The 13232-nt window shown below is 37.8% G+C and overlaps 1 protein-coding gene across 2 annotated transcripts in view; it reads right to left on the bottom strand.

The window, feature by feature from the left end:
• slc15a4 (solute carrier family 15 member 4) overlaps positions 1 to 13232 on the bottom strand; it is a 70330-nt gene that overhangs the window by 7846 nt on the left and 49252 nt on the right. The window contains exon 9 of one of the 2 annotated variants that reach the window (XM_052094016.1): positions 2306 to 2562. The exons of the other annotated variant lie outside the window; for it this stretch is intronic. Coding sequence (XP_051949976.1) covers positions 2522 to 2562 — 41 coding nt within the window. The 3' untranslated portion in view covers positions 2306 to 2521. Of the gene's footprint in view, positions 1 to 2305; positions 2563 to 13232 lie in introns of those variants that run through there. 2 annotated transcript variants of the gene reach the window in all.

The raw sequence follows: 13232 nt of genomic DNA, 5'->3' as shown, positions 1-13232 counted from the left end.
TCATTTGTACATTTTTCTTGCCCAATATAATACTAACTTGGATTTCTTTAACCAGGTTGCCTTGCATTCTAATAAAGAACATACAATTTGAATCATGTTGAGTACATTTAAAGTTGAAAAAAAAAAATCTAATCGTGAATCGTCCACAAGTTTGATAAAAATCAAGATTATATTTTTTTGCCATATCGCCCAGGCCTAATTAAAAGGTGTCTCATGCATCGACAGGCATAACATTCATGCAAAAGAAGATCCAACTCATGGACAAGTTCACGCAGGAGATGAAGGTTTGAATCCGGCCAGCCTCATTTCTTGTTCACATTCCCCTTACAAATGTGTCACTGAGTCTCTGGCACGTCCTGCTGGATTATTTTCGTCATTACAGCGGAAACAACTTAAAATACTCCATAATTTTGAGTCATACAGATAAGTGTAAGACATCATTAGAGACTAAAAAGGGTCTACTTTTATTTGTGAACACTCACAATAACAACAAAACCTTGTGCTTTTGTAAAATAAAGAAAATAAAAAGGGTGAGCTATCAGACGTCTCCACGAGCATATTTCTGAAACACGTCAAAAAAAGTTCAAAACACAAAATACTTATCCCACAAACATGAAACGTATGTCTAAAGAAAGCTTAAAATGTCTACTTTTAAATAAAACAATTCAAATTTGAAACAAATATTCTCCTGCAATGTAATCTGTATGAAACAAAGCGATGTACAATTTCTCCTGGCTCAGCTCATTATATCTAATGTGATCACACCCACCAACAGAGCGCGCCATTCATACGCTAATGTGCTGAGACGATCAATGCAAATGGTACACGCCCCCGACAGTGTTCAGAGGTTTGATGTAAACAATTCATTCACTTTACTGCTTGTTTGTAACGATACACAGGCGAGGAAACTCCTGTAGAGTGACAAAGAGTTAACATTTTCCTCAGAAGAAGAGCGGGACTCCGATGAACGTTTGTATTTTGAAGAGAGACTTGATCCAGCCGAGGATACAATTTCGGACGATTAAGTAATTTAGTTTTCATTAGTTGACATGCTATTTTATATAAACATGTACATATTTTACTATTGGGACTGTTTCCAGACTTGCCAGCCAGGATTCAGAGTATTGACATTTGAAATATGTCTTTACTCTTTCTGTCACATTCCTCATTACTAGGCCCAGGGGAGGGGTATTTTGTCTCCTCAGATGTGAATTACCTCAATATTCATGATAGTTCATGCCTCCTCGCATATGACATTTCTAACACTAAAAGTGTCTTACAAAGTTAAAGTACTATATTGTTTTGTATGAATAAGTGATCAGGATGGTTTTCACAAAATTTTGTAGCAAGAACTATAGGCTACAAGATCCTGTTCTCAAACGTCTTGTGGACAAATGTTTAGTATGTGTTATATGGCCTTATTTCAATGACTTAAAAAATGTGTTTTTTCAAAAACCATGCATAAACATTATTTTCTCAAAAATACAAACATGTACATACATGTTGCTCACATATTATTGTAGCCCAGTTTGTGCTGAATACAGTGTTATCAGACCATTAATATGTTTTTAAGCAACTGAAAAAAAGCACAAATATTAAGGCATGTCAAAATTTCTCCAGGGCCCAAAACACCCTCAAACCCCAGAGGGTTAATCCCATTGAGCATTTGTGGGATCAGCTACACCGTAAGGTGTGTGAGAAGTGCCAACAAGACAGTCACATCTATGGTAAGTGCTACAGGAAGTGTGGGGTGAAATGTCACCCGAGTCTCTGGACAAACTTACAGCTAGAATGCCAAGGATCTGCAAAGCTGTCATTGCTGAACGTGGAGGATTTTTTTATGAAAACTATTTGAAGTAGTTTAAGAAAAAAATGTATTGTAATTTATTAATAATAATTTTTCAAGTTATTAATGTCCTGACTATATGTTGTGATCAGTTGAATGCCACGTTGGTGAATAAAAGTATGAATTTCTTCCCATAAGATCAAAATCTGTACATTATTCCAAACTTTTGGCCACCAGTGTACTTTGTAAAAGCAGGCGAACCCCAATGACAAGTGGTAAAATCATACGGTTTGACTAAGAGAGCAATAAAGTTTGGGAACTCAATACCCTCTAGCAAGGAGAAATAAATACCCCTGCTTGCGATAAATGCTGCATTTACAATACCCACAAGCCCAAGTACTGCTAAGAGCCAACCCAACAATCAATACCCTCAAAAAGAACCCAGTCATGCCATATGATACTCCAAACTCATGGAAATAAGCAGAATAAAATATTGTATGCAATTGTTTTGAGTTTTTCCCGCACCCCACCCACATGTTTTTTGTGCGTTGACGGGTGAACATGGCTGTCCATCTTATGCTTCTGGGAGATGACATGATTTAACAGTGCGCTTGGCAGGATGTGGAGGTGTCGGTCGCCTCCCTGAAAGGCAAGGCCATAAAGAACGCTCAGTCAAAGGGCGGTCTGGGAGATATTTCACGGTGACACGCTCAGGCGAGATTGCTCACACTTCCCTCAGGAAAGTGGCAGCTGTCGCAGCTTTGGCGACGTTTGAGCTGTAATGGAAAAATAAACATTACTGGAGCACAACTGCATGACATGAATCTCAAACAGTACATGAGGTAAGCAAGCTAATACAAACAGAAGGATCACCTCACTGAAATGAAAAGTTAAGACAAGAAGCGGAGCGACAGACAGAAAGGATAAAAAAAATAGAGGCAGGACGAGAATGAGAACATTATAGGATGCAAATGTTGATCAAAATTAAACCTTGATGAAAATGTTAAACATTAATTAACCTAATAATTTAATTATCCATTTATTTTACATAAAATCTAAAAAAATACCAGGGTCTAAAATGAGCACTCGTTAAGTGCAAAATGCTAATTAAAATTGACTTTGGCTTGTAAATAAACATTACTCACTAGTTATTAGAAACTGCAACATTACGTGGACAAAGACGAATTGTAATAATTATAATCTGAGCCCTGCTGGTGTCACTGCATGATTCAAATATTAAAGATATACAAATTGTCTACTAAAGAAAACATCCTTACAATTGGAAAATCCAAGTTGATCTAGGATTCCTGATTATATCCTGAATATATCAGGATATCCTGAACACCTAAAAATCACTCGAAAAATAATCTAGCTGGCTTTAGATGCTGTGAATGACACAATGAAAACTGATGCTAGCCACTAATATGTAAACAAAAAAAACTTGTTGAATAATCCCATAATTTTAGCCTGTGCATTTTCTCGATGTACCCGCCTTTGGCAGGTGTGTCAAAAAGTTCATTCTGGACCCTGCTGCGTCCCAATTAAACAAATATAAATATCTTTAAGTTCCCTATTTAAGTCCCTATACTCAGTTCAATGAATGGCTACTGTAGCGTTACGGTCTACATGCCCTCATTTCACGTTACATTGCACATTCAGTCTTCTACAGCAGCTACACCAAGATAACAGCAGACACATGGAAGTCTCATTATACAGGGGCCGACAACTGTATTTGTCTTGCTACAGGCCCTCTGCAGTCCATCATGTAACAATTTTATTAAACTTTCATTGGCATGTTGTTCCGTATGACACACATGCTGCTATATATCAGTATTTATCACGTGTGCGTTAAAAGGGTATGCCTTTAATTTGTGAGGGCTTATCAGGGGGGATTGGAGAAGATGGAAAATTAAAGATGGAGTAAAAAAGGTTGTAATGGATTGAATTTAGCCCACACAACAAGTGTAAGGCAGTTCCATTAAAGGTGGCTCACATGTCATCAGGCATAACCACTCATGGAAATGAAGATCTGACAGAGACCTTTTATCCACTCTTCAAAGAGTGGAAGAAGCAGGAAAATGAGAGAGAGAGTGGAGTGAAGAGGAGGTCAGAGAAAATGGCAAGGTAAGAAAGACAGATGCACAATCAAGGGATAGGCACATAGAGTAAAGAAAGAAAGGTTTGCAGAGATGAACAGGGGAAAGCAATGACTCACTTAACCATGGGACAGGGCAGAATAAGGGCATATACTAAAACATGATATCTGCACCAGTTAAAGCCGAACGGCTAATTTTCAAAGTTCATCCCAAAAAAAAAAAAACAGGAGGTTGAGCCACGTTGAAGCAGTTATAAAATACACAATTTTTACCGTCCACATACCTGTTACCACACCTCAATTGAATTCTATAGATGAAGTTACTGTTTAAAAAACAGAGTTTAGTGGCGGCACTTTTGGGTTCTTTTGACACTCCAGAAAAATACTGCTTTCAAAGGGTCCTTTGTTGTAACGAAGCTGAAAATGGCTCAAAAGTGCCGTTTGGTGGGGCTGAAACACCCTGGCTTCTTACATTTCCAACAGTTTAAGTGGCTCAGTAAAAACTCAGGATTTGACCACACTGATTATGGTCATTGTTATCGGGTATGTTCTAATAATTCCCAATTGCCTTGCAGCTGCTTTTGGTAAATTTAAACTTTTCACGAACAGCACAAATTCTGAATGGCAAAGGGATGTATTTTTATTTTTATTTCCAAAGTGCAACAACTGTGACAGATATGATTTAACAATGATCTTATACCATCATGGAAGAATGCAGTAATTAACTTGTTCAATCAAAACTGTTAAGTTGGAATACTGAATAAGTCAAATATTATAATTTACTGTATAAGTGAACCAGTAAAGATGCATATTGCATGTTTAATGGTAGTTTTATATCCATTTATATTAATATTTTATATCCACTATTAAAACAGCTGCTCTGAATAACTTGGAAGCGATGTTGCCTGTTGAGATGTTATGGTTAACTTCATCTATATAAATGCTGCAATATGCTACGTTGCTTGGCAACCATAAACAATTCACAGTTAGTTAAATGAACTATATTACTTCATTTGTGATTATTAATACGTGCAATTAAATATTGAACATTGGTGTTTATGTATACTTCTACTACACACTCCTCTGATCGGTCTTCTGTTTCTCTCTAAAATGGACAGTAGGGCACTCAAACATGCCCAACACAGATAGACCAGCACACACACACTGCACTTGACCTGAGTGTCGAGACTCTGCTTGCTTTCTCACACCTGCTGAATAATAAATACTCGAGAAATAAAACAATGTGCTCAGCTGGCCGGCCATGAACATGTAGGAGGAAGTATGTCTGCTGGTAAATAAAGCCTCCAAACACAGTCGCTGTACAGTAGGCTGAGGGATAGAAATTGGTTTAATTACCACAGAGGCAAGGTTTGGAGACAAGAGGAAACGAAGAGAGCCAACATTAAGGACATTGTGATTTTAACTTCTATTCAGTTAAAGTAAACGCCATCGGTTGTGGGAATGGAACCGCTCTTAAGGGAGGGATTCCACACACATATCATCACAGAACATTAGTGCACAGAGCAGAAACAGAGTTATTGGAACAAACGAACACACTCAATAAGTAAGTACATTTTTCGTAAGTACAGTGAAGGAAGTGCCAGTTTTTTTTTTTTTTTATATATAGTTTTTTGTTGCGGTTGGTCTTAATTAAATTCTTAGTGCTTTTGCTGGCCACTTATTCCTCATTAGTGATACAACATGCTGCCAAACACTTGCAGCCTTTCCAATTACGTCAGCAAAAGACAAAACAAGAGCTGCCCATAAAAGACATTAACAAGCCCTATAAATGTTTGGCAGGCTGGTGACAAATACGACTCGTAGAATGAAGAAGTGCAGTTTGATTTACTTAGGTGGAGTTTGAATATACTCTAGAGAAGAAAAGTTTCTTTCTTGTCCTCTTCTGTCTCGGACACTCATTATCTTTTTAATATTTTGCACCCTCTGTCTCTCTCTCCTACTTTAAGAATCTCAATAGGAGTGTCTCTAGGACAGGGACATTTCACACAGGGAAAGAAAGAGAGAGAGAGAGAGAGAGAGAGAGAGAGAGAGAGAGAGAGAGAGAGAGGGAGGTAGGAGCAAACATCTTCACCTTCGACAGTCAGAAATGTGTCCTAACAAATGACAATGTTGTTCATATGCCATCAAATCACTCCTTTCCTCTTTCAGCTCTATCTGAGTGTGCTAAGCCCAACAACAATATTTCAGCACTGCTCATCCCGATTCTTTGACGGCTTTCTGCAGGAGATTACACGAGTCAGCACACAGAGTTCAATGCCATTTGTCAGGGTCTGCGAAGGCAGATATGTTCATATTTTATGGCTCTCTGTTCTAGGAGGCAATCTCTCAGCAACAAGTGTCCAATCTATGAATATATGCAATGTGCTTTGTGGAAACAAAACAAATGACAATGTCAAATATTGTGACCCTTTACATTAGAGTTCATGTTACTGTGAATAAGCATTGACTAATACTAATGAACCACATGCACTTATTTTGCGGCACTGTTTATATTTGTACATTATTGGTGTATTAATAATTAATACATTAATTAGCATAATAAATTAAAGTAACATGATGTAAACTGATTATGGATGCAACATAGATAATGTCCAATAAAGAGTCACCTAACATTTACAAAAATTTATTTTTGTTGTGCAGCGTAAAGACATCTCTCGATTCAATAGCCAAGGCACCCAAAAATGTCACATTTGAAGTAGGGCTCGACTTCAAATGTGTATATCCACTTTTTAAGATATATCGATATATTTTCAAATGAGATATTGGATGAGACCATACTGTTTATATCCCGTTTCTTCCGTAAAAATGTGCCAGTGTTTGCATCTTTCCTCTCTCACAATATCCACGCAACCCCACCCTCACTCTCCCTCTGCGTCTGTGCGCAAACCTGGCCCCACTTGCTCACAAGCTCTCCTGCAACATGGAGGGAGACATAGCGTTGGCGTCGTGAGAAATCGAGAAATCACAGCAATTCCATTGGCTGAGGAACCTATTAATACTATATTCAATACCAGAGTAGGAATTCTATAAAATCGTTTTAGATCGGTCTAGTAAAGTGAGGAGTGAGATTTGTGGAGCTCACTTTTCCATCTCCCATGGAGGCTGAACCGACATTGCGCAGTATGTTCATACAAAAAAGGATGTGGACGCTGCTAAAAGTGTGCACCACACTAAGTGTTAATTATTTTTTTGTGAAACAAAGTTCCGAATCTGACAAGGAGCATGAAAGTGAAGGATGTTTTGCATATCATTCTGTTGTGCACCGCCATAGCTTTGCACATTCATGACCTGAAAAAAGTCTTGCAGGCTGGGCTGGAGGAATCATTCATACCATCTGACATTAAAAAGCAGTTGGAGCTGGTGACATGCAAGCGGATGATTTCTTTTGTGCAGTGAGAATTTTTTATTCAGCATCGGTGGATTACCTCTAAAATTTGAGGTAACACAGAAAAACTTGAGTGGGCCCTACTCCGAGACATCCCGAGCAGCCTCGAACACTTCTACTCCAGAATCCCTACTCTCAGTTTGATTGAAGAAACCATGCTGTTTGATGAGTGGGCTTGCATGAAAAACATTGTCACTCGTTGCATCACTAAGTGGAACATGAACAAGATGGCCTTGTCTAAGAGATGGGCAGACGTTTTTCATAAGCTGGAGAGCAAGACCATCAACTTCGGAGTCTTAGCCAAAGTCGTGGAGTTTGTTTTATGCCTGCCTGGGACATCCGCGTGTGTGGAGTGTGTGTTCTCATTAATGAATGCAGCATGGACACCGGATAAATCTCGACTCAATGTAACATTCATGAAGGCAATGCTTTTCGTACATCTTAATTTTGGACTGGACTGCTCTGCATTTTACAATAAACTCATGAAAGACAAGCGCACAGTGAGAAAAATCGCTGCCAATGAAAAGTACAATGTGACAAAAGTTACATCTAATTCGCATTGATCTGCACCTAGGAAAGGACACGTAAATTAAATTTTTGCTGGGAGGGGGCTGTCCCGTTTTCCACAAGCAGGAATCTGGTCATCCTACTTTGGTATGCTCACAGACAACTAGACAATCACTGACTGTCATGGCAGAGGCAAAGTTTAAGGCAGCTCTGATGCAGAATTTACAGAAAACCAAAGTGATACTAGTACTGAAGGGTTTTATTTTAGATCCCCACCCTATTGTGCGTATATTATATGCCTATTTATAATGCATTCATACAAGCAGTGTGAGACATTTAAGTCTGTGTGTGTCCTGTGTGCCTTGTTGATAAAAGAAAGGCTATGCCTAGGTTTATAATGTTCAATGACTAGATTAATTTCATAGAAAAAAACCCTAAAAACTAGCTTAATTATTCCTTGTATTGGACTTTTGTTCCTGTCGCTAGTGTTTTCGCAAATGGTGAGTCCTGTATTCCAACCAAGGCCACAGAAAGGCTGTGGTGAAGATAATACACAAGCTACCCTGTCTAAACGGTCTGGCTGTAGAAAAATTAAAATTTTGTCTATGCCTATAAATCCTTTTTTTCTGTGTTTTAAGTTAGTTTGCTCCCTGAAATTATCTGTGACCTGTCTTTCTGATTGATGCCATTGGAAATGTAGAGAATGGAAAACACTCTACAGTAAATTCTGTCATTTCATTGAAATCCTGACTTTTGAGTCATTACAGTATTACACATTACCCATATTGGGGACCAAGCCATAACCACAGCACATACTGTATTTAAGGAGTTCATCTTTTCACAGAATTTGAATGCGGCACATATTGAGTTTAAACTAGCACATTAATAAACAGAGCTTACGTTTTACAGTACCCAACCATCTCTTCATGTCTTATTAGAAGAAGGATTCTTAAAGAAAAAGTGCAAGCCAGACATCTTTACATGCCAAGGAAAAAAAGGGAAACAAGAAGAGTAATGTATCAAACTCACCAATTTCCACTTAAAGAGAGGACAGCAAGAAGACTCCACTCAAAACCAGTAATGTATCAAACTCACCAATTTCCACTTAAAGAGAGGACAGCAAGAAGACTCCACTCAAAACAAATTAAAAACACACACTTTAACATTCTCTTCTTATTTGATGACACTTGTCTGACAAACAATTGCAGGGATATGTAACTTAAAATGGTATTAGACAGACAGACAGACAGACAGACAGAGTCACTTAGCACAAACTAGATTTGAACTCGCGACTCAAGGAGTGGTAGTCAGGGTCAATACTCTCTGAGCTACCCAGGCCCCATACTAAAAAATTCATATTTAACAATAAGACTTGTTCAATGACTCAAGGCAAGGTTCAGGAGGGTTGTCACGAAGAATTCTATACTAGAAACATTTCCATTCTTTTGTCTCGCTATCATCCCTTTGTTTTCACCTATATTCCTTGGTAGGCACTCCTTTGAAAGACACCTTTCTTTTCTTTTGTCGTATTCAGTGAACATATCCCTGTCTCCTTCCCTGAGACTCTTGCCCTTGATTAAAACACTGACATTTCTGTAAGTGGCAGACACTGATTCTACTTCAGGAAGTGTGGGTCATGTCTTCGGGCCTTGTGGTTCTATGCATGTTTTTATGCTGACCTCAGATCAAACAGACTGCACATTCAAGCTCACCTCTTTGAAAAAGAATACGGAGGAGCTCCATGTGAGGGCATAGAAAAGATTATTTTACCAACACTATGAGCCAAAAGAGCCCAGTGATCCCTTCAGTCCCACAGAAAAAATAAAAGACAAGGGAAAATGTCTCTAAAAGCACTTATCAAAGCCTACATCACAAGTTGGGGGAAAGTGATAAAGGTTCTGGGAAGCAGAGCAAAAGGAAGTTTGTTATTAAGGGTGCATTTACAAAACACACATCTTGTGCAACATTTTTCCACTTAAAGGAAAAATTATTTTATAGATAAGACTTCTGTTACCCTTGTGTTCCAAATAAAACAGATTAAAGAGATCCAAGCTAGTGGAAGGTAACACCAAAAAATGTATTACACCTGATGTTAGCAGTGTTTATTTGCAAGCAATGTTTGTGGTTTGTTATTACACGATTCACAAAAGGTATTATATAAATCAGATAATGTCAAGAATATGCCCCAAACAATCGGTGTTGTATGCACTGCTATCTGGCATACTTTGCTGGGACTATACAGCCTCACTCCACCACTGTAATCCAGGCACATCAATCTGAGCTTTAAAATGCAGTCAGGTATTTTTCCACATTTGGCGCAATTTCTTTTTTATATATTTGGATCTATGTCCTGACTTCACTATTAAATAAACCTTTGATTAATTACTGCTGCCATGGTCACTGGAAAATGTACACAAACATCTCTTTTAAATTAAACTCTGCCTGTTTTTACCAGGCAAATATATTTAAGCTTTGCGAACAAAGCATAATCTATTGTATAAGCATCCTAATTTACATAGAAAGGAGTCGTGTTTTCCCTGAAAAGAATGACAAGAACTTATTTTTAATACTCATGGCACAGAGCTATTATAGAACATTTTTAGACTGGTTAAACTGGATTGCGGGTAGTACGTTAATAAGTGAATGCATATATTTGCATTAAAATTCTGCATTCAAATTTAGCGCAACCAGGGCCAGCGCTACCTATAGGCGAACTAGGCTGTTGCCTAGGGCCTCGGCCTTGGAGGCGGGGCCTCCAAAACATACACATGCTTATCCACCAATCAAGAGCAGCAAAATACTATGCTGTTTGTCCATTGGATATAACAGTTGTCATTCACCTGTAGTTAAACCAATTAATATCACCGTTTACATGCGAGTCACTCCCAACCTCTGAATTTATGAATGAAGAGATTGTAGATGAATAAAATCCAACTTTTCTGCAAATTTATCTGATGGCGCCGAAACGAACTCATCCTTCAGGGGCTGCTAAGCGTACACGCAAAGAAAGTGCAGCTCGTGATTCAGGTATCATCTATTTTTGAGTGATTGTAATGTATTGTAAAAAATAAACTGATTCTAACGATCAGCGTCATTTTGAGATAGATCATTTGACGGTTATTTCCAGTTCAAAAGAGCGCGAGCACCGTTGATGGACTGAATTCGCTTCTGACACTTTGAATCCGAGCGTATGTAGCTACAATGCAGACTTTTGTTAGAAAAAAGAAATACGTTCTAAATGAACCGTCCGAAAGAGTCTGATTCGCGGAAATGAATCGGACTTCCAGTCACTGTTGGAGAGATAGAGGCAAATTCATGATTAACTGTTGAACTGAATCTTACAAAGGAGTCGATTCTCCTCAATGGAATCGATTACAACCTGTGGAATAGAATCTTGATTCCTAACGCCTCTGAATCAAGGAATCGATTCTTTTAGAATCGATTTCCAGCCCTAGTCAGGAGCTGACTCGCAAAATACTACACAAAAAGTAAAGTTTGTCAGTCAAAGAGCAAACGCACTATACATAATAGACTATAGACCATAATAGACTTCATTTTTTTCGTTATTTATTGAAAATAAGTATGCAATCTTAAGTATATGAATAAGCACACAATTACAGTTGACGAAATTAACTTGTCTTTTCACTTCCACTAGCAGCTGATTTGTGTATCATACGATATTTCTCTACAATACATACCTAATATGACTATATTTAGTCTATCAAAAACAAAACTGTTCATTATCCCAAATAGTGGGTTAGTGTGTTACCATAAATAAATTACTGAACAAATTACTGCAAAAAACTTCTTGACTGCTAAAAAAAAAGATGACTTTTCAGATGATTTTTTTTTTTTTTGTTTACTTAATTAAAGTTACATTAATATGCACATTTAAGTAAAAATATAAAAAATACTGATAACAGGTTTTGTATAAATAAAATGGTTAGGAATCATATTTGTTTTCAAGTCTTTTTTATTAAATGATGTTTTATTAACAAAGTTCGGGAGGAGCACATTCAGATAATCAACGAGATAAGAGGTATATATACTGCAGACTTACCTCTGTTCATTGACAGTTTATCAGCATCCCTCCACCGCCCCCATCTCCTCACTTTGATTTTTAATAATCTCTTTGGATCTACACAATCCAAAATACAATGCAATCCAATGTAATACTGTGTAAATCTGGCCAAAATTCTGAGCCTGGAGCCCTCCCCTGGACAGCATGCCAAATACGCATAATCTTTACTCTATTTAATTTTATGTAAGTATGAACTCGTGAATTCTGAAAGGTGGAGGGGAGGAGGGCATGGCGGGGGGGCCTCCAACATACATTTTGCCTAGGGCCTCCAAATGTCTAGAACCGGCCCTGAGCGCAACTGTTAAGCGAATTCGGTCCTAACGGTTCAAGGGATCTATGAGCTTTTCTTTTGCCATTAGCATGCTAAAAGCAGCCAAGCATTAGCATAGATGCACGGCGGGTTGCAGATTTATAGCTGCTAGCCTCCAGGGACAATGGAAGCTCTCTGCTGTTTCTGTGCTGATAAGCGATCGGCTCTGATTCAGTGACGTTGTGCAAACTTTAGCTGCTAGCCCTGTGGGCCGATGGCCTCCAGCTTTAAAGAGACTTTGACAAGTTTTGTTGGATTTTAAAAGTGCCAAACTCATCCCTACATGCACCCTGAAAGGAAAGTTTGATTTACTATACATTATCCTGGGAGGATGATCAAATCTGTGAAAATAGGTAAGAGAAGGTGTGTTATTAAGCTGAATGATGTGTAATAAGGCCCTTCGGCTAGTGATTAATACCTGGGCATCTGATCCCACATTAGCTGGAGTCTGTATATGTATCCACAGGCATGCCACAGGCTTGGATGGTTTCTGTGTGTACATATACTTTAAAAGTTCTCAGCTCGACACTTCACAATTCTCTGTTACACATTTTTCATTCACCTTCTTTACAGTGCACTCACCACCTGTTTTTCATGTTTGTCTGTGAGTTAGTTAGTTATGTTATGTTTTAGATTAACAATAAAGTCTTGAACTTGTATTCAAGAATAATTTGACTGTGGTATATTTTGATAAATAATCTCATCACTTGATTTTTTTTTTTAAAGGTCTATGCTCTGAGCTCGGACCATATCTAAACATATTATTTTCAATAAGCTATGAGAATAATATTACTCAAGAGTTAACATATCAATTCAGCATGGCAGAGTGATCATACATATACCTTAATTCTTTCAATAAGTGAATTAATCATAATTCCTTATTAAGATAATTTTCCTTACATATAAATTGTAAGCGGATACAACAATCCTGTTGTTTTACATATTAATGGTGGAGAATCATTTATTCAGATTTATAATCTGATCATTTGCCATTTATCCTTCTTATTAATGGTGGTCGAACATGGCTAATTCTATTATACAATTTCC

The sequence above is a fragment of the Xyrauchen texanus genome, chromosome 27 (assembly GCF_025860055.1).
Source record: "Xyrauchen texanus isolate HMW12.3.18 chromosome 27, RBS_HiC_50CHRs, whole genome shotgun sequence".
NCBI classification, from domain to species: Eukaryota; Metazoa; Chordata; class Actinopteri; order Cypriniformes; family Catostomidae; genus Xyrauchen; species Xyrauchen texanus.
This window is presented reverse-complemented; position numbering and strand designations above follow the sequence as displayed.